Here is a 22,391-nt window from a genome sequence, read left to right as displayed (position 1 = left end):
AAGAATTTGCTATGCATTTGCCATCTACTATTAAAGGTGAAATATTATATCGTTAGGTGTGAGTGTGATTAGCCGTTACAAGCCATTTTGAAAATCTGCCTTTTCTGACATGACAAATGGCCGTGTCCACCTAGATGTATGCCAGTTAGACGAGCAACGTTTGCTACACCCCACTGGGTAGGCTGGTAGACGGATCTATCCAGCACACATCTAGGTGGACACGCCCACTTGTGATGTCAGAAGAGGCCTATTTTCAAAACGTCTTGCAACAGCTTATCACACTCACACCTGGTGATATAATATGTCACCTTTAACTTTAGAGACGCGTGAAGTACGACAGGGAGCGGGAGTCCTCTCAGGCTGCTGATAACCGATAGCAATACGCTCCGTAAAGACGCTGCGTTTTGGCAGGAAACCCAAAGGAGCGGACGCCCGGTTCAGGAACACCTCCACAGCGCTCACGGGGGAAGGCGATGGGGAAGCGCACGCTGCCGTCACGCAGCCAGCCGCCCTGGCAGCGGTCGAAGCTCAGGAACCGCCAGGCAGAGTAGAGATGGCCGACCAGGGCTAGCTCCGCCCCCTCTTTCTTACAGACTTGGTTCGCTTGATCGTAGGAGAACGGTCCTGTTTCGTAGAACACAGTACCTGTTGGTGGTAGGGGGGACGGGTGGACGAGACGACAATTTACACTTTTTTAACTAAACTGTTGAAAATGTAAGTTCACCTTTATATAACTATTGAATCTCCCCTTTCAAAAAACGACCAATCCACTTTTTGTTTGATTTCCTTACCCCTAAAACCCCTTAAATATACAATTGTTCTTTTTTTTAAACTGAGTTGTTGTGGAGTTATTCTGCCAACTCCCGCCTACAGTGGAGGTTTGTGGCTGTGAACCGTGTGTGTGGTTCTTTTTCGGGGCGAGGTCAAGGGTTTCTGATGGACCGCATTCCCAGACAATTCCTACGAACAGCAGTTTGCTTTGTATTCGTCCTGAACTGACCGCAACCCAATCCCACTGCGGTCTATGAACCAAATGTCTCCATCTGTTACTATGGAAATGAGGAACGAAGATTGGCGCCAAGTGGATTGGCACCCCGTTTTCACTATTCATGTCAATCAAGTGTCAATCAAGGATTTAACCCAGAGAAGTCGTTTGATTGTTTGAATTGATGATTCTGGGTTTGATACCCAATGTCCATGGTCTATCCGTAGGCATGCTTGAGGAAGATGCCAAAACCCTACGTAGAAAATACATGTAAAAATGAATTACCGGTACTTAGGCTTAAAGTGCCTGCTAAGTCAATTATAAACTATCTTACACTACTGAGCTCATTCATATTCACTTCCTGTACACTGCCACCTGCAGATCTTTTGCAGTGACATCGCACTTTTGGTGATAAATTGTGGCTACTTGGGTTTCATAAGTACTGGCTGTACATCTCTTAGTGGGTAAATATAAGGACGGATTTTCCTGATAAAATACATTTAGCAAATGACTTCCCACTGTCGACGAACATGAACGTATCGTATAAGAGAGGTTATAGAGGTTCCTCCTGAGTTTACCGGGGGTGGACGAGGTGAAGCAGAAGGCGTCGAAGCGGTCGCGCTGCTTGTCCTTGGGCCCGTAGCTGCGTAACCCAGGCAGCAGGTCGTCCCCGCCACACTCGGCCCGGGGGATCAGGATGGGGTAGTGGACCGTCCCGTCACCCAGCCAGCCGGCGTTGCACCAGTCCAGACCCTCCGTCCAGGCTCGACAAGCAGAGGACAAAGACATGAGTAACCAGACCATGGGGGAGGGTTGGGATTACAGGAAGGGTCAGAGGAAGGTTACTGTAAACCTATTCCCTGGGAGAAACCAGCCCAACCAACCTCCCATTCTTAAATCATGACTACCTCTGTAGAGTTGCTTGAAGGTAGCCAGCACGCCATCTTGTTGTGCGCAGGCCTGCTGGGCCTCCGCAAAGTTGTATTTGTAGCGGCCATTTTGGCTCTGATATGGAAACACCACCCCTGGCAAGAGTCAGAAAACGTTGTCGTTGAGGGTTCGATTATGTCAAAGGTTATGTCAAATATCTTGTCTTTCTTTAATGGTTTTGGAGAGATGTTTTGTCACCACATTTAGAACATCATTAAATTTAGAAAATATTAATTGATTAAATGTCATCGTATTCATCTTTTCCCTTTCAAATATCTTAGTATTTCCAAAAGACTAATGCACAGTCCCCAAATACAACACCCATTTGCTTATCGTGTTACCTTCGATCCTCAGAGTTACAATCACGTTCTCGTCCTCAATCCCGTTGATGAGCTCGCAGCGGTACCGGCCGCCATCTTGTAATTCAAGATGGTGGATGTGCAGCGAGGCGTCCATGGTGTGAGCGTTACGGAGAGAGGCTCGAGGGCCCAGAAGGCCATAAAGTTTGAAGGCGTATCCGTTGGATATCAACACTATGTTCTCTGGTCCTGGGTTCTCTGGCTGAAGTTTGGTCCACTTGACTTTGAAGTGGTTGGGTTTGGTCTGCAAAATGCAGGGTAGCGAGGCGTTCTCCCCTCGACGGGCGATGACCTCGGCGTAAACAGGCGGCTCGATGAGATACTTCAGCTTCTTCTGGTCTGGAGCCAGGGAGCACAAATACATATGGTGGGCCCTTTTTATACTGTCAGTGTCAATGGTGAATCCAAGCATCTTCATCATCATCATCATCATCATCATCATCATCATCATCATCATCACATCATCATCATCACTTTTTCAGCTGAAACGTTTAGTAGGACACTTGCTAAGGTTCGACGAGCTAAGTCTCTCAAACGACAACAGCCATGATATGTTAAAATGTGTAATTGTTCAATCATTATCATTAATTAATTTGATAATGATAATAATGAATCGTTAGGTCTTCAATTATGCACATTTGTTGTACTCAAATTTAAAATAGAACATAAGGTATAACTCCAGTAATGAATATTTGTTGTTGGTTGTAGTAACTCTACCTGTCCTGGTGGGGGGTTCTGCTACTGGGGAACAGGTGCAGCAGCTCAGGGTCAGCAGGACAACAGCAACAACGTTCATCACAAAGTTCATCTCCCGTACTGTCCTTACAGGTCACGAGCATAACATATTGATTAGACATGTCTCTAGAGAAATACAAGGAGCATGGCTTTGTGCCATTTACAGCAGGACAAGCTCAGACAATTCCTGTTTGTATGGAATTACTTTTAACTTCAATAGAATATATTTAAACTGGGCAATTGTTTGCCTATTTAGTTATTCAGGTACTGCACAATCAATATTAGACTCAATATTTACTTAACACTGTATTATTTTAATATTGTTGGCAATCACAATCTTCAATTGTGCTAAAACAAACCCCAGCAACTAGCCCTTTGAGTTGCATTTAGTCCTTACGTTCACATCCATCAGCAGAAAAAAAGCCTTGCTGTTATTACCTGTTTGGTTGAGAATGTGCAGTTTTCTTTAAACGGAGGGTTGGCCACTCAGGATGGATCCACATGACAATGGTGCCCACTTAATTATCTAGCAATATCAATTCTTAATATTAATTTGTACTTTTACAATTAAATCTGACCATTTATTATTGGCTCGGTTCCACGCCTGCATCTTCAAACAAATCCCCCGAATCTTTCATTTTCACCCATCTTCTGTCTTCTGTGTTGGACATGCTCAATACAATCTTCTCTCTCTCTCTCTCTCTCTCTCTCTCTCTCTCTCTCTCTCTCTCTCTCTCTCTCTCTCTCTCTCTCCCTCTGCCTCTCACCCTCTGTCTCTTTCTCACTCTCTCACTCTCTCTAAATGGGCTGTTCTGTTGGCCGTTCTGTTCCTGATGTTAATGGCCATCAGACAGACTGGCTTTATTTTGGCTTCTCGTGTCCCTCTGCATTTTAAAATCGAGAAAAGGACAAAAAGACCTTTAATGAGTAGAGTAGAGTACATTAGATACATTAACGTTACACTATATCTACAATATCTGCAAAAAAAAGAAGAAATAATGGAAGGAGAATTTTTAAGCCAATGTAACTGGGCTTAAATATGCATTATATCAAACTGTTATGGTGTTAAATGTTAACAGTTGATAAACAGTTGACCTGTACAGTGTCTTAGTGAATTGAGCTAGTCTAGCATATCGAGCAAAACTAGCATACCGAGCTAAACTTGCACATCAAGCTCAACTACCAAATTGAGCAAAACTAGCGTATCAAGCTCCAATAGCCTTTTGAGCTAAGCTAGCATATCGAGCTCAGATAGCGCATCAAGCTAAACAAATATTGTACACTGATGCGCCATCGCTGGTCTCCGGGGACAACAAGGGGCAGTGTGTGCGATGACCTTTGCCACTGGGCTGTTTCCAGAGAAGACTGTGGAGCGCATTCAGCCATCTGTGTTCCTGACCCCCACGACATGGGGACCAGGGGGACAGGAAGTCGTGTGACGGCCCCTAGCAGCATCCTCCAGGCCCTACACACACACACACACCAGATACAAGGGCTTGCATTGTTAGAGCCATAGCCTCTCTGTCCCTGCAATGAATAACAGGCTAACACACACATTCACACACACACACACAAAAATAAACTCACAAACGCACTGTATACAGTCAGATACTACACGTAAATTAAAAAACATGAACGCAAATGGTATTCAAATCTTGGGCTGCGACTGTAAGTCAACTGCAGTGGGGGCCCAAGGCAACAGGATCCACATATTTCAAAAACATAAAATTGCATCATCTATACACTTTCGGGGCATTTTGCCCTCATTCATGCTTCATTTCCGAATTATGGTGTTTAGATAAGCAATCTGTCGAGGTTTGTTTTTGGTGGTCTATATTTATGTGGCGTAATGCATTTGTTTCTCAGGGTCAACCACAGTTCAAACAAATAAAGAAACATGGACGTCGTTGAATGAAGCGCTTAAACATCACCACCTAGTGCATCGTTCTGGGTTCTCTTCGTGTCAATATGGTTTCAAGTTTAACAGTTGCTATGATTAATGGCCTCATCAAAGTTTTTAATGGATTCATTACAGTTGACTAATGAATAATAACTGCCTGAGCATTAAGTGTCAATTGGTATGAGTTACGTTTTAAGATAACATCAAACCTACAACCGGTTATTCTCCTGCTGTCCCCATGAGATGAGAAGTGTTTCTATTAACTGACAAGGACACTTACAGCCGTAAAACAGTAGTTGTAGCCGTTGTATGGGTATACATGTTTACCAAATCAAAAGTACTGAAACCAACCGATGTGGCTTAATAAATATGTTGCTTATCTAAAACTGAACAGAAAAGTCCTGAAAAATGCAAGTCTTAACAATGCAGCCGACTTTCAGGCAGCCCTTCCTCTGTGGTGCCTGAAAGCCTGTAGAATGTGGTTTCAGTCGAGTGAGTGACTGAATGTGTGTGTGTGTGTGTGTGTGTGTGTGTGTGTGTGTGTGTGTGTGTGTGTGTGTGTGTGTGTGTGTGTCCTGTTCGGACGGACCGAGGATGAAAGGTGTGAATGGCCGAGCCGGTTTGTCCTGACGGTATTGCCCTGACGGGGCGTCGGTTAGCACAGCGCTGGTGCAGAACTCTGGGAATGAAAACATTGGGAGAAAAAAAAACTGAAAAATACACATTCACACACACCAGCCAGGGTCACAAACACGGTCACTGCCAAAGGCAGGCGCCTTCAGGCTCTCAGTCAGTCAGCTTTTTTTAAAGCACAAAGTCAAAACCCCTTTCCCACCACCATCCCCCCCCCCGCCCTGTTTTTCACTGGCTCTTAGCATCCATCTCTCAGAACTCCCGCGTGGACAGACAGGTTTTCAGCGCTGTGAGAGAGAGATCACCCTTTCAGGCTTTTTTTCAAAAGCAGGTATGGCTGACAGCTTGGAAAGGGTCCCCTCCCTCAACCCCCTATCCCCTGTCTGTGCCTCCTGTCGACCCAGACATTCCTCTATCCCCCCCCTGACAGGTTCATGCGGGCAGTTTGGGCCCCTTACATGCCACTGCAAGTGTTTATTATATTTACTTTTTCTAGGATTCTGAATTGAGCTCGATTTGAACTTTCAACCCTCCCTGGAATGCCTCTTTCTTCTTTCGTCAACCTCACATGGTGTGCTGATAAGAAAACACTATATATCATGTTGTGAAATGAACCGGTGAGGTTGATTGCCTGCCTGTCTTTCAGAAGCCTGAGGAACCTATGGAATTGTCTAAACACACAAAACTACTACTTACTACTCTAAGCAAATACTTCCTTCTTGCTCATCCTGTTTGTTTCATCATTTGAAACATTTGGTTTAATTGGCCTCAGCATTAACACACACAGGACTCTGAAACAATATGTATCTATATAATACAATATACAGTATGTTTATATATGTATATATATAATGGTGGAAATGGCGTTTGTACAATTATTATTATTTTTGATGTCACAGCACAGCTTGCGGTTTCTCTAGTGCAACTCAAGGGCCATTAATCAGACACAATGTAGAGCAATCTCCTATTGAATGTTTTCCAAGGTTTAGGCAGGGAGTTTGTAGTAGAAGATCTAACCATGCACAGGGTTCATTCATGGGGCATTGAAAAGCAATGAAATTAAAGGATCACCTAGAAAAAGTTAAAGCTATAAAAGTATGATATTTTTTATCTTCCAACTAAAGGGACATTAGATCTGTAATAGTCTTACTTAATCCCTTCAGAAGAGTGATAAATTCCGGTATGTTGATCAATTCTGTTGTTATAATTAGACTGTCAACGGATTAACTGGTGAAAACACACATGAAGTATTTGCCCTTTTTATTTATAAATTTTTACTAAATGTTGTTTTATGTGTACCATGTTTTTTTAATCCAAAACTTAGACTTAGGAATGTCCTCCAAGAAGCAATTGGTGGTACAGCACAGTACACACAGACACGTCAACATCCAAAGAAGACAATCAAAAAAAAACAGTCCCAGATCATCCATAATAGGCATCATAAACAACATTAAAGTCCAAAGGGCATGTCAATAACTGCACAATAACAATTACAACAATAGTGGTTAACTGGACATCCCCTATGTATCCATGTTTATCACATGCTCTAGTCCATGTATTTCGCCAAACTCCCCATGGCTCACACATTTTTCTTTAATTGAGTTATTGCCATGGGAATAAATTCATTTTTTGCTCGGTTGGTTCTGATTTTATGGTGTCTATACCTATACTATATTTTTGACGCCACTTTATCCTATCCCAGATTCGTTTTTTTCAGCAAGAATATTAAATATTAATTTAGGCATGGAGAAAGCATATAAAAATAAAAACGGAAATCAATTAGAAACCATTTGAACAAAATTGAACTCATTTTTATTAAAAATGATATTATCTTCTTGTCATGCAAACTCAAAATTTAACGCATTCCTTTCTGAAAATGTTGAACCCTTTCACAGAAGTTATTAAGCACAACGATCCTGCAGCTGTATCTCAAGAGGTAGAGCAGGTTACAAGGTTGCATGGTCAAGGTGTCCCTGAGCAAGACGCCTAATCCTAACTGCTCTTGACGAGCTGCTTCTGGCCTTTCATTGTTGAAACTGCCATCGGTGTGTGAATGTGTGTAAGTCGCTTTGGATGAAAACGTCTGCAAAATGGCCTAACATTTAAAGATCCATTAATATTCTTCACGTCAGTTTTAAGCAAATGAAATTTTAAATGCTCCAGCAAGCCTTATCAGTGCTGTGGTGGCAGTCCAAATCCAGAGTTCTAGGAGATCAACAGTTTCAGCTGTAATAGCCATTTCAAAGAAAACATAATAGCCAACACCAGAGGGCCATGCCTCAGCTCCAAAGGCAGAAGGGTGTTGAAGATCAAAAAGGAAATATACTCCATTATGAGCATCTCGCCTTGGTGGTTGGAATCAGAGCCATCTGTTCTAAACAGGTGTCTGAGAGGAACAGATTCCCTCTCAGGCTATTTGTCTTGTAGAGCTTTGTAATCAGATTGTAATACGCTGGTTTTATTCATGCATCTTGTCAAAATCCCCAAATCCTTGGTGTCTAAGTATGTCATGCAGTACAGGTGTGTGTTTCATCTTCCAGTGTGCACAACACATTCTTCGTTGTGCACAATGTGTTTGGGGGTTTGAGTGATAAGCATTTTTTTAATATATCTATCACCATTAATGTGTCAATAACTTGATCGGCAAGCTCCTTCCTAAAGGGGAACGTTTGACACTTGAGACGCACAGTGAACGTGTACGGCCAGACTACACCCCCTGTAACTAACGTGTCGCGTCTTGCGTTTATCTGCATCTGATCAGAAACCTCTGGTGTGTGCCTCTGCGAAGCCATACCTTAACACACACGTACACAGTACTAACACACATACACATATACACACACCCACTGCTACTCACACATGCTCACACGTACACACACTTCTACTACTTACACACATCCAGTGCACGCCCACAACAGGCTCTTCATGTGGCTCTATCTCCTCTACCTTACTGATGGAGGAGATTGGGTTATCTATGGGCCCCAGGAGCCAATCTGATGGTGTGACAAGAACTGGAAAGTTGTTCAAAACACACACACACACAGACACACACACAGGCACACACACACACACACACACACACACACACACACACACACACACACACACACACACACACACACACACACACACACACACACACACACACACACACACACACACCTGGCTGACTGGAATGCCACTGTTGGTTGTGGGGGTGGAGGTTGGGCTGGGAGATGGAGAATTTTAGAGATTGAGGAGGTTTACGATGGAGAACTCTAGAGAAGAGAAGGATAGAGATGGAGAAGCCATTCATTCTATGATTCAAAAATGCTTGTGTACGCAAGCCTTCACAACCACACGTGACTGCATGTGACACCATACTCACTAATTGCAGGTATTTGAACACCCGCCCGAGGGTGCTATCTCTGACAGATGAAATGCAGAGTTTTTGTTCTTGCAGGTTGACCTGTTGGCTTGTAAAGAATGTCGGCTAGATTTTACGACCGACTAGACTTGTCGATGGGTGACCCACGTGCCCACCGTCACATGGACTATTGGCGCAGCAAAGGTATTCTACAAATGCAAACAAATTGGCTTCATAATCAGAGCAGACATGCTTTCCTCTGTAGGTCAGGAATTTGCAAAAAAAAAGGCAATTTGTACTGTTACATTTTGACTTTGATGAATAATGCATATCAGGTGTTGGTTTATTGATTTATTATTTTTTGATTTTTATTAGTATCATTTTGATGCAGCAATCCACTGGGAAAAATTCATAAGACGCAACAATGAGCTCCCTCATGTCACATTGGGTGATAAATTATTGAAAAACACCTAGGTCTATATACACACACCTATTTCCAAACCTCTGCTCAGACGAAAATTTAAAATAAAGCACCACACTTTGGATTCAAATGTTTTGGGCAGCATTGACGCCTGTGGTCTCCAGTGGTCATGTTTAAGATTCCCCAAAATCATAACAGCATTCCTGTCATGTGTGTCGTCCTGTTACCGTGGACACAGTCGCTACTGATGACACTGGCGATAGCAGAATGGAGTGATGCTATCGACTATCGCTATCTGTTATAGTGACGCAGACACAACGTCAATATAATGGCGTTATGTCTTTGTTTCTACTGTATGTGGTTTATAGAGGATGCAACTTAAACCAAACCGAAGGGCCTTTTTCATCTAACGGCCATCTTGGTTTTAAACGCTAGCGACGTCACGTGGTCAAGGAACGACGTGAAGGGAGTCAAAATCATAAGGATGGAGAAGACCGCCGAGGTGCAACGAAATGGTGGGTCTGCCGCACCGTGGTGAAGCTGCAATGTTCACAAGATAGGCTATATAAACGTGGTCAAACCCGGAAGACCTGGTGAAAAATATAACTTCCCGAGGTTGGAATGGAAATTCTGTAACAGGAATAGTTTAACTTCTTCAGACCCATGCCCATAACACCCGCCATCGGATAATTATATAGTTTTACTTGTGCATTTGGATTCCCTTAGCACCGCGGTTGCCTCTTGATAACGTCTTCAATCGAAGGAATAGGACGTAATTGTTTTTACTATTCGATACAGGTGGGTATCCTAATCAGATCCATAAACTATAAGTAGAGACGTGCAAGGAGCAACCTTTTCCAAATATTTTGGGCTGCAGACTGCAAAGGGACCCTTTGGCTGTCCTGTGCAATCATGGGGTAAGTACACAAGATATTGTTTACAATTAAAGCAAGCCCGTTGGCTGAAAAGTCTACAAAACCTGCTCGTAGAGTTTCCCCCAGTTATCTTAGCTTATTATTATAACTGCAGAGGAAATTCATATGGATATGAGTGGGATGAATCCAGTGGTTCATAACCTCAACATGAACCTCCTCATGCAGGACCCTTTTTTCACGAATTGCTGCATGTTTGTGCAGACACTTTAAAAGAAGCAGATAAACGTGCAACAATTCATGTTGAAAAAATGTATACAAGGTCCGAAAAAGTCATATGTTCTCAAAACAAAGTTAACACAATTACTTATTTCAGCTCAGGTGTGGTCAAACACCCCCTTAACATGGGAGGGGGCCGACTCAAATCTAATTGGTAGCTGAGGCCCCGGTTGGTGGGTGTGGTCCGGCTAGTCACAAAAACAAAACAAGTTGAATGAACTGGTTGGTCTGTCTGCAGGTTTCTCTCTGCAACCCACACAGCTCTTGGTCCCGTTCCTCTGCACTGCGAGGGAGAGAGGGGAGCAAAGGCACAGCTTGAAGAGATAGTTCCGTTGTGCTGTGTGTGTGTGTGTGTGTGTGTGGAGGAGTGTTCAGTAGGATTAGATCTTTTTGTTTTCTTTCTCTCCTTTTCTCTCTCTCTCCCTTGAACTCTTCCAGCCAGGCTTTAGAAGAAGAAGTTTCCCAAGGCGACAGTCCCATAGCCATAGCCGACATGTCCGGCGCGGCCACCAACATGCGGGTCAAGCTGCCGATGATCTGCATGATCCTGCAGATCATCCTCATCATCCTCTTCGGCGTGCTGGTGCAGTACGACCACGACACGGACGCTAAGCAGTGGCACCATGGCAACCAGTCAGACTACGAGAACGACTTCTACTATCGCTACCCAAGTGAGTGCAGAGGAAGGGTCAAAGGTTACCTGGGAGGGTGTGGCGGCTCCAAAGGCCACATTCTGAAAATGTGTTGTTTTTACGTGTTTGTTTACTTGAATATTTTGAGTTGAGTTTGCCTTTTTAAGTCAATCATTTTTTAGGATGTTGCACCGAGCCCATAAATAAAGTGCTAAACCTAGGCAGGAATCACATTTTAAAAAGTAGATTTACAGGAAAATCAATAAACAATGATTTTAAAAGTTGAAGGTAAAATTATATTTTATAATATATGCTATCGCAGAAGAGTTTTGAGCCCTATTTTGGAAGTCTATAACCTAGAGTCCGAACTGAAGTTCTGGGAGCTTGTTCTCCATTTGAGGAAATTGCATAGAAACTCAAAGCAATCCAAGGTCATTCACACATTCTTTTTATAGCTCTAATGTTGCAAGACACCAAAGATAACATTCTGCTAGAGTCAGTTGTTACATCAATTGTGTCAATCTCCAGTGTCTAACAGTGGAGGTTGGTAACACGGTGGAGCTCATTTAAAGTCTCCAAACAGGCTCCTAATGGGACAGGGCTGGCTTGCTGAGGAGTCATTGTTCCTTGTGATTGGATCACAAAGAGTTCTTCTGGTCCACCGATGTTCCCAACGCTTAGGGGAAATGTTTCCCCCATCATTACTTCTACGGTTTACATAAAGATGCTACGGCGTAGGCCTAAACAGGTTTTTAGTTTTGTTGGCACAGTGAAACACATGACAGCCGATTAGCCCTCACCAGTAGAAAGATTTTAAGCTCTTCCTCACCTACATAGCAAAAATGTGTCTGTAATGCTTATTGGAAACACTTCTCTAACTTTAATTATTATAATTCTGTGTTGATCTTCTGGGGACCTTACTGATCTGAGAGAAAACCGGGAAATCTGGTTCTCCTATTGGCAATAGATACTGCTTGGAGTGTGTGTGTGTGTGTGTCTGTGTGTGTGTGTGTGTGTGTGTGTGTGTGTGTGTGTGTGTGTGTGTGTGTGTGTATGTGGTCTTGACTGGTAGTTAACATGATCTCAACTTCCTTGGCGTTTGTCCAACCTTACCTGTTGGAACACAGTCTTTTTTCCCTCTCTTAAGAAGATAGATCTGGTCTCTTTTTAGGTATTTAGGGCCTAGGGGTAATGCTCTGGGGGATTCTTCAGCAGCGTCTGAGAACACGTGAAGGAATCATTAGGAGATGGGTGGGGCTATGGAGCTACTAAAGAATCACTGACACACTTGTGTGCTACATATTGGCATGTGCACACACTCATTTGACCTAATTACACCCGTTAAACATTTAATCAATAATAAAACTTTGACTTCAGTCTGTTAACCAAGGGAGAGCTGCACCACCCTGCAATATTTATGTGGCTGCAAGCTTGTTCAAAACGATGGCAATGTACGGATGGCCGGTTTCTTCATCACCACTCAAAACAAAGAACAAAGTACTTTGAGCTCTGGAGGTATCTGCTTCGGGCTGAAAAGTAGTCATTAAGAAGTTCAAGGAACATTCGTCCAAATCTTCGTCCCCTTTTTAATTATCTAAATGTGCTGCCGGCACCTGAGACCCCAATTTATGACACCTGTAGCAGTGCAAGGTCAGGTAAACAGCAGGAAGCAGAGTTGAGTTGAGACGATGATTAAAAACACAGTCTTCTGCTGTGTTGTGCCACCATTCAGAGCATCTTGTTTACCCGCCTCACCCCTGCCCTGTGTTCCTGGGAAGAGGTGAGACATTGCTGTTTTTCTTTCAGGTGTTCATCAGCGGAACTGCTCTGTTTGTAGGTGGCAGGCGACGTTCCTGTATGAGATAAGATTATTATAACAACTTGGGGGGAGGGGATGATTCCCACATTGTGCGATAGATGCAAATATAGAGAGTATCATGTAGAGCAGCCACAGCTTGAGAAAATAAAGCCTAAGAAAATATAGGTCACTTCATGGTTTTGTTTGCTCGTGCTCTGAGCCAATAGATTTTCAGCTTTGGACGATGGCAAAAGTCAACACGATCGAAGATGCATTTTTGCGATGAACTCTCATCACAAGTTTCAATCGCGGTGAGCCGGTTTCCTGGAGAGGATGGCGAGATGTGCATCTAGGTCACACTGCCCAACAGGGACCCCCCCCTCCTCCCCATGACAGTGGTCATCACCATGACAACGCTAGTCTCCACACAATGATATGTTGTGCAGCAGGTTTGGCAGAAGGACAGTAGGAAGACCAATCCGTTTGTGTTATGTTGACAGGGGAGGACAGCATCAAAAAATAACTCCTAGCTAAGAAAGTGTCCTTTTGTAAAACTGTGGATCTGTAAAAACTTTGCATAATCCTAAATGTGTAATACTTAAGTGTTTCTTACATTTGGAAGAAATTGACAGCACTCAACTTACAATTGAATACATGAGTTATCTTATTTTGGAGTGGTAGATACACTAGTGATAGTTTTGTTTTTCCTGAGCAGACTTGATCTTAATCCTTTTAGCTGTGGTTCTGTATCAACCATACCTGTCCTGGGGGCCTGTTCCTTACATAACCCCCCCCCCCCCCCAGCTGTATGGGTCAGGTCCAGACACTCTGAGTGCCTCCGCATGGACCCGTTTAGTCTCGGACCCAATGACCCTCTGAGGGTGGTTTGTGATTTGATGAGGACCAAACTCCTTAAAGGCTTTGATCTTTTGATTGAGTGTAATAGAGAGGAATACGGAATTTATAAAGACAAAAACGTAACATTAACTGAGAAAATATTTGCAGATAGAATTGAGTGCAGAATGTGTAGGGTATTCTACCACCAGCCAAATAGTAGAAGGTTAGATCCCCCAATGTCCACAGTCTACCTGTAGGCGTCCTCGAGCAAGTCCCTGTAACCCCTACATGCTCATAATAACATGGATCAGAAATCCCTCCAAGCTGCCTTGTATCAGAATCTGTGTAGTTAGGCGACCTAAACGCTGTACTGTTTTGATGCAAACCTTTTTATTGTGTGTTTGTTCACCAGGTTTCCAGGATGTGCACGTGATGATCTTCGTCGGCTTCGGCTTCCTGATGACCTTCCTGCAGCGCTATGGCTTTAGCAGCGTGGGCTTCAACTTCCTCATCGCCGCCTTTTCTCTGCAGTGGGCCACGCTTATGCAGGGCTTCTTCCACGGCTTTCACGGCGGCAAGATCCACATCGGAGTGGAGAGGTGTGTGTGTGTGTGTGTGTGTGTGAAAGTAGATGCTTTCAACATTTCTTGTTTTAGCTTGTTTTATGAAATATAAAGTAGACAATTCAATGTGGGTGTGGCAGCACATGAACCACTCGGGGGAGTTTGGCAGAGGTTTACCGTTTTTATTTGACACGACTTTCCATGTCTGATATTTGGTTGGCAACGGGATTCTGTCACCAATGCACACACAATACAAATTCTCATGCACACACTTTCTCATCTATACCTGGCACAGTATTAGCTCACTCTGTCTCACTCTCACCAGCACACTTTCATTTTATCCTCTCCAAATTCCCGTGCCTAGTCCATGCCATGCATTACTACAGTATTACTGTACTGTACACTTTAACTTGTGTTAAAAGCCGTGTGGCTCACCTGGTTCTGTCTGGTCCAGTATGATCAATGCAGACTTCTGCACGGGCGCGGTGCTGATCTCCTTCGGGGCGGTCTTGGGGAAGACCAGCCCGGTCCAGCTGCTTGTCATGGCCATGTTTGAGGTCACCCTGTTTGCCGTCAACGAGTATATCCTACTCACTCTGCTGGGGGTATGTAAAGTTTTGGTTATTATTCATAATAAGAAAATTAATCTACAAAAATCTTCAATGTAGGCTTGGTATGTTCTAAAAGTACTATACTTCTTTCAGGTATTATGAGACAGAACTAGCTTTCGAGGCTTAATTGTTTTCCATACACATTTTCCCCAACAAATTCCAGTCGATATATTTGGCGTACTTGTCCATCGAGTTTTTCCCAAAAGTGTAAAAACCTCTGTTCCTACCCTCCAGGCCCGAGACGCCGGTGGCTCCATGACCATCCACACGTTCGGGGCGTACTTCGGTCTGGTGGTGACCCGGGTTCTGTACCGACCCAACCTCGACAAGAGCAAGCACAGGAACTCCTCCGTCTACCACTCTGACCTGTTCGCCATGATCGGTAAATCTGGTTGACCTAAAGCCCCTTATCACGGTGCAGCGGCTCCACAGGTCTCATTTTCAGCTGGGTTGAAGGGAGGGGTCTTCTAGGGTAGGCTTGTAGGACTGCAATCATTACCCACTTGGCAGACGCGTTCACGTAAATTGTGCAGTTGTTTTTAAAGCAGAGGCAGGGACTACTGCAGTTCTGGAGGAAACTTGGAATTGAACTCATTCTGTTTGCTGAGTTCAGCTTCAATTATCTGATTCTTTTTGTTCAAGTAAGGATTCAGGGAGTTGAGTGTAGCTGAGATATACATAATATGAGGAGGAGACTTTATCCTTTTCAATTATCTAAATAGATTTGAAATGACATAATAAATGTCCCCCAAATGCATAAGTCCCCCGCACAAACACAAAAATCAATGTTATACGGTGTTAAAAAAATAAATAAGTGCGCGACTCAATGATGGATTGTCTGACAATCAAGTTAGATTTTCTCAAGCTGAAATCCAAACTGCGTGTGACTGGTACGGTCTCCCCCCCAGGCACCCTCTACCTGTGGATGTTCTGGCCCAGCTTCAACTCTGCGGTGACGGCCCACGGGGACGACCAGCACCGCACCGCCATGAACACCTACTACTCCCTGGCCTCGTGCACGCTGGCCACCTACGGCATGTCGGCCCTCACCGCGCACGACGGCAAGCTCGACATGGTGAGCACACGGAGACCCGGGCGTCGTTGGGAGACCTGGGGGGTGGGGTGGGTTGACATGGGAGTGGTTCAATCCTGGGAGCTGGAGTTCCAAGAAATCCTCTTTGTAGTTCTTGACCAAAAATTTGCGTTGTAATGTTAGAATAGGCCTGAAATGGCGGCTTGTAATATGCGTGACATCATGTGAAACCTAATTCAGAGTTTGGTTATTAAGCAGAAGGGAAACATTTATTAAGAGTGACAAATTGTAACAATTGAACTATTTTTTGTGGTTTGTAGACTCTTCTACCCAACACATTATAGAGTTTATATAGGCTACAGCTTGAAAGAGGGAAGAGTAGCTGAAGGAGTTTATATTAAACATTAAAACAATTGGTAGTGAAGCACTTGGTAGGAGTAAGTTGTTTTTATAAGTGGTAGTCAAAGGCTTAATACGAGGTTCGTAATCTCCACAAAGCAACCTAAGCAGTAGCAGACAGCTACTGCATTCAGTGGAGATCAGTCTATGAACCATTCTGAGCCTGGTCAAAGAGCCGCAGCTGTCATGATATCGTACACTGGATACTCACCTGTTCCTATGAATCATTACTCGCATGGTATAAGTTGGAATGTCATCACTGCCGTAGCCCCGGCATCTAGAACTGTCAATCATTTTGAGTTCAACATGGAATTTTCCTGCAACTATAGTGATCGAGCCACAGGGGAAGAGCACAAGAGCGTGTGATCGAGCCTGAGGCGAAGGGAACACGTTAGAGAGAAAGAGGGGGGGAAGGAAGAGAGGGTGGGGTGAAACGTAAGCTGGTGACAGAATAAGGACAGTGATTGCTTTGAGCGACTATCACCAACCTGCCGTTAGTGCCTAATCAATTGATCACATCAACTAAACTGTAAAGGGGGTTTGTCAATGACATCCTTACGACACATGGTGCATTCCGTCTCCCCAGCCCCACTCAGTCTTATCGCACATCAACCCCAGCTATTGTTCATAGGATGCAGGTGGCGTCCACGTTCATGTGACATGCTGCCCTTGGTGGATCTTTATCTACTTCCTTAATCACAGCCATCTCAGTTCAGAACGGTAGCTGTGTTCTACAGCTACCGATGTCTCAATGGGCCTTCTTCACCCGGTGGACATCTTTGTTCTCAAAGTATTCAGTTCCACCCTAGAACCAAGATGGCCGCTAGGTGAATAAGGCCTATAGTTTCCTGTTTGAAAATAAATTGTAAATGCTAAAGAACAAGCACTCTTGCATTCTCTTTGTCTCTGTGTCCATCTCTCTGTCTCTTGCTTGCTTACTGTGTCTCTAATATTAACATATATATTTTACATTATATTCTGGCAATAAGATATTCAACAATTGACTCTCGGTCTCCGCTCCAATATTTCCTTTCTCCTTCAGGTCCACATCCAAAACGCTGCCTTGGCTGGTGGCGTTGCCATAGGAACCGCGGGTGAGATGATGCTGACGCCGTTTGGCTCCATGATTGTGGGTTTCCTGGCGGGAATCATTTCCGTGCTCGGGTTCAAGTACCTGTCGGTAAGCAGCCAACGTTTCGGTCGGGGTTGGTGTGTCTTTATAAGGTCACAGGGACGGGGTGACCTGATATACAGCATGGGACTCTGCTTTGAAATGTTAATGCTTCCATGTTTTACAAATGTTATAGAGTGTTGACAATAGGGACTGATAATGTTCTGTAAGGGAAATTACTTCGAACCGCACAATTAAAGCACCCTGACATTGGTCACTGTGGTTTGTGTGGAGCTGTTGGTTCCTGAAATATTCACTCTCACTTGTTGTGATGCTGCCATGCAAACCAACAGTATTCGTACGTTAGCACACTGTCACCCTTTGTACTGTGAGACCATCTAAACGCCACCTCCTGCTTACTTTCCCTATCGCAGCCAATCCTGGAGAAGAAGCTGAAGATTCAGGACACGTGTGGCGTTCATAACCTCCACGGCATGCCCGGTGTTCTGGGCGCCATCGTCGGCGCTGTCACCGCTGCCGCCGCGACCACCAGCATCTATGGCGACGGGTGAGTTTGCCACGCCCCTACGGCTAATCAGGAAGGAGGAGGAGGAGGAAATGCTCATCCAATGACCTCATACCCACCCTGTGTACAGGAGAACTAGTCGCCTGTCAATATACCTCTAGTACAGTTTGGGGGTAGGCCTATTCAGTGGATGCTGTACATAGGGATAGGTTCATTTGTCTCCAGCCAGGTTAGAAATGTGTCACTGTACTGAATTAAGGGGCTCTTCTCCACTTGGTTATGAGTTTTTGCTTAGATATCCTTCTGGTCAAACGTCATCCAAAATGAGAAGGAAATTTGCAAATGTGAATGTGTGTTGCAGCATGAAGGACGTGTTCCCCATGGTGGCCGCTGGGGATAGAGATCGCACCAAACAGGGTGGCCTCCAGGCCATCTCCCTGCTGGTCACCCTGGGCATGGCCCTCGTTGGGGGACTCATCGTCGGTGAGTACGGGGCTCATATGCTCCTCATTACGGTGGATCAGTACTGGTGCGTGTGGAACATTTGAAGTGAAGTTCAACCGTTGGGCGTTTTTATTCCGATGTGTGGCTGTACATTTATTTCGCAGTGTGTTCTTGCTCTTCTGTTTTAAAATGTGGTTATTGTTGCATCAATGTTTATATACTGGAGTACTGTTTGGAATGTAAATGCATTTTCAGAGTCTCATTACTAGATCCTTTGCACATTGTTTTTCTGTCCAGTGACTACTAGTAGAGTTATTTTGTATCAGCAGTTGAAACGGGTTGTATCTATGCAGGGTTCATTCTGAAGCTGCCCATCTACGGCACTCCTCCAGACACCATCTGCTACGAAGACAGCATCTACTGGGAGGTGGGCTCACCTTATCAGAGAGATCATGTGCAGGCATCTATCATTTGTTAATTATATAAGCCTGATATATTGGCTACATAACATATATAGATATAGATATTAGATAGATACAGGGTGCGATATGCCGGTGGGGATGGTGGGGATTATCCCCCCCTCTGGTTTACACGTCCTACCCTCTGCTGAATTATTTTTATCCTCGGTGGGGATAAAAATTATCCCCCCCACCCAAAGTATTTTCACCATTACATCGTAATAATTAACAACCAAAATACACAGGGTCCGTCTTCATTTTGAAACATTTTAAAATGTTTCTCAAAATTATACCCCCCTCTGGTTTTTTCACAAATCGCACCCTGGATAGATAGATAGAAAGATATTAACATTATGCTCAGTAAGTAACTTTCTTAACAATATTAACTACAAGTAAAGGAAGTTAGTAACGGTTGAAGAGAAATGGTAGCAGTTTGTCATACAACCCAAAGAGGGGGCTCTTGCGACAATAACCGCTTGTGGGATGTCAGCAGTTGTCTTACTAGACTCGACCACAAGGTGGAATAAGTTTCCCATTTTCTGTTCAGCCTAATTTATCCGAAGCCTTTCAAGGCCTCACCAAACCATTTCCCCATTCACGACTATCTAGCATTTCCCCCAAGGGCCAAATAATTGTATAATCTCATGATTTTATCGATTTACTTTTTTTTTTAAATTTGTATTCTGCCCTGCGCCACAATTTGCCCAAAGGTAACTTGATCATGATAATTAAGAGTAAGAATACTGAGTATTAAAAATCAAATATTAGTATTTAATGTAAATGACTTGCAATATTAATTGTCTGGAATTATATTGGACGTTTTCTTTGCCCGTTCTTGCTCAAAGGTTCCTGGGGAGGAAGAGACACATGATGGCCAGCTGACCACCGTGAGGCCCGAAGAAGTTGAGAAGCTCAATAGTTAAACACACACACCCACACACACAGACACACAGACACACACACACACACACACACACACACACACACACACACACACACATACTGTAAGATATCTTAATATATCCAAGCAACATTCCTTGTAGATTGTATAATGGGATGTTGGTCAGGTTATCTTTGAACGCACAATACATAGGCATTTGTCCATATGTTGACAATCTTCAAATCACAATGCAGAAGTTGTATCTAGCTGCAAACTTGTTTAGCAAGGCATGTTTTTCTTATGTGTGCCTACTTGTAGATACAGTTAATGACGTGGTGCGTTGATGTGTTTCAATATCGAAGAAATAACAAAACTCTAGGTTGTAAAGTGCATCATGGGTTTTGCGAACCTATTTGTGCAGTGACATTCAAGTGCCTTCTATCTACCACTAGAGGTCGCCCTGCAGCTATTTTACATGGTGCGTCTGTTAATATGTGGTGAAGAGGATGATTTGCAGAGTCCCATTTGGAAATGTGATGATTAACTTGCTGACGATTTCGATAGTTGGCCGTATTCCCTCAGCATCACTCTTATTTTAACTACATTCCATGAAACGGATCTTGGCGTATTACTAGCAAGACTCAAGCCAAGTCAAATTGGATAGAGAATAAACGTTACCAAAGACGAAAAAGAGAATACACAGTGGCCAGCCACTTCCCTTCATTATGTACTACCCTTTTCATCATTAATTTTTATAACGGATACAAAAGTATATCCTATTAAACACCTCAGGTGTAGTAAACAAAAAAAGAATTGTATGTTTTCATTTTATTTTCTTAATGTAAGCCATTAGGTTTTTATTGTTGTCTTCTATGTAATGTTCATACCATGGCCTGGAAAAAAAAAAGACAATTACAACCATTGCTTACGTTTCTACATGATGTCAGACATCATCAAATGTGATTACTGTGAGTGTTTTGTAATCATCTATTTTCTGTAGGCCTATCTGTGGGGAGTCACATATTTTTAAAAGTTTGGGAAAATGGCAAAATAAATGTTTATAAACCAATTGTGCCTCTTGTTTTTCAAATACTCCATGTTTTGGGGATGTATTGGTTTTACTTATGCATTGTTTTTTTTTTCGTTTTTTTTAATAGGCTAATTCAATTTAGTCACGGCTTAGGCCTACTAAAATTACGGAAGTCAATTTTTCTTTTTTCTCTTGCTTTAGCCTAATACTTCTGGCGTTTTGACGAATCAAGTCCAGATGGTATTTTTTTGTCTTCCCTCTCTCTGCGTAATTAACAGTTTCACTTTCGCGGATCAAATGGGACGAGCAAGCGGGTGTCCTTGTTAGATAGGGTCTCCTCGGAGGTGGGGGTGGGGAGTGGGGGGCGAGGCGGGGCCGACGGCGTCCCTCATAATTCTCCCCTGCTCTCGTGACGGAACCTCGGCGAGAACAGGCTCCGCTCTCTTTTCCCATGACCGAAGAGACAGGTGGACAGCTGTTTACTGAAAAGGCCCCTAATACTGGAGAGCTTAATTGAGCTTCAAAGGGCTGATTAGAATGCAAGGGAGAAAAAAATAATGGTTATGATTATGGTAATTATTCAATTGTCTTCGACTTCCAGAAACGTGAGCGCGTATGTGTTGGTATATGAGCACGTCGAAAGTGACGGATCGTCAACCCTCTTGTTGTTTTAAAAATAAAAGGTGCGATACGCTGCGCGTTTTCCGAGCGAATGTGTGTCGAAATGACATAGAACTAATTCATTTAGCATCCCCACCTATTTCCGAAATATTCCCTCGCAATAAAGTTTAATGGCAGCAATTACATAATAGCGGTAGATTGCAGGCTACAGAGCAAGTTCTGGGGGCTTTTACCTAGACAGACCTGTTTATCTGGGGGGGAAACCGAGACCTATGCTTTTTAATGGCGCTTTTACAGCCGCTTAATAGCTATGCCTTATTGGGTTGTTTTTATTAACTTCATTTAAATAACTTCAATATGGAACAAAAATTAATCCTTATTAGGACACTATACACAACCCTAACCACAGTCCCAAGACCGCATTACAACAAAAGTCATTGTGTATTTCTCATGAGCCCCATCACTCTGCCTGCCTTGAGCCTGTGAGCAAGGCATGGGAAAGGGGATTTTTTTAACCACGCTGGTAGTGGTGGCTGGTTCCAGGCAGCTGAGGCCCCCCGTGGCTGGGCCCTGGGGGCTGGAGTGATGGTGCTTAACACTGTTCTGGAGGGCTACATAATGGGTTAATAGGCTCCCAGCGGACCCGGGCCGCCCCTGGGGGAGCTCCCTGCCTGCAGTCCCACACAGGACATAATGGGCCTGATAATACCACCGCGCGGCCTACTTGACACATCGCTCACACCATCTTTATGTGAGCGGCCGGGGAAGAAATGACTGCTCATCTTGTGACAACTTTATGCATAACCACATTTGTGTCCGTCTCCCTTTAAAATGGATGTTAAGTGAGATGCATGCGAAATGATGTGTCACTTCATCTGACGCTCTGGTTTTGTTTTTGTCTGGCTTTTGATTCTGTCTAAAACACAGACTTTTAAGTTTTATTGAAGGGAGACGAATTTGAAAAAGCCGGGTCGGGGGAGGGGGAGGT

General features: G+C 43.7%; 2 protein-coding genes across 2 annotated transcripts; one reads left to right on the top strand and one right to left on the bottom strand.

Moving 5' to 3' along the window:
- Nucleotides 1-355: 355 nt before the first annotated feature.
- Nucleotides 356-3,512, bottom strand: hapln2 (hyaluronan and proteoglycan link protein 2; the record flags this gene model as incomplete). Its single annotated transcript, XM_079741231.1, has 6 exons — nucleotides 356-645; nucleotides 1,564-1,749; nucleotides 1,894-2,010; nucleotides 2,257-2,613; nucleotides 2,992-3,095; nucleotides 3,448-3,512. The coding sequence occupies 6 exons, from the start codon at nucleotides 3,510-3,512 to the stop codon at nucleotides 356-358; spliced, it is 1,119 nt and encodes a 372-aa protein (XP_079597357.1).
- Nucleotides 3,513-10,688: 7,176 nt separating this feature from the next.
- rhbg (Rh family B glycoprotein) lies at nucleotides 10,689-20,821 on the top strand. The gene is made up of 10 exons (XM_079742727.1): nucleotides 10,689-11,131; nucleotides 14,140-14,326; nucleotides 14,745-14,895; nucleotides 15,136-15,283; nucleotides 15,810-15,976; nucleotides 17,376-17,513; nucleotides 17,879-18,012; nucleotides 18,332-18,453; nucleotides 18,768-18,841; nucleotides 19,718-20,821. The coding sequence occupies exons 1-10, from the start codon at nucleotides 10,954-10,956 to the stop codon at nucleotides 19,793-19,795; spliced, it is 1,377 nt and encodes a 458-aa protein (XP_079598853.1). The 5' UTR covers nucleotides 10,689-10,953; the 3' UTR covers nucleotides 19,796-20,821.
- Nucleotides 20,822-22,391: the final 1,570 nt, after the last annotated feature.

This window comes from Pollachius pollachius, assembly GCF_949987615.1.
Source record: "Pollachius pollachius genome assembly, chromosome: 1".
In the NCBI taxonomy this organism is placed as follows: Eukaryota; Metazoa; Chordata; class Actinopteri; order Gadiformes; family Gadidae; genus Pollachius; species Pollachius pollachius.
Note: the sequence above shows the minus strand (reverse complement) of the source record. Positions and strands in the feature narration are given on the sequence as shown.

What these genes read in the sequence shown, in the direction of transcription:
- rhbg (XM_079742727.1), top strand. Translation starts at nt 10,954, where the DNA reads ATGTCCGGCGCGGCCACCAACATGCGGGTCAAGCTGCCGATGATCTGC. An exon ending in TGACCTGTTCGCCATGATCG is followed by an intron (nt 15,284 to 15,809) that starts GTAAATCTGGTT and finishes TCTCCCCCCCAG; the next exon opens with GCACCCTCTACCTGTGGATG. An exon ending in AAGACAGCATCTACTGGGAG is followed by an intron (nt 18,842 to 19,717) that starts GTGGGCTCACCT and finishes TCTTGCTCAAAG; the next exon opens with GTTCCTGGGGAGGAAGAGAC.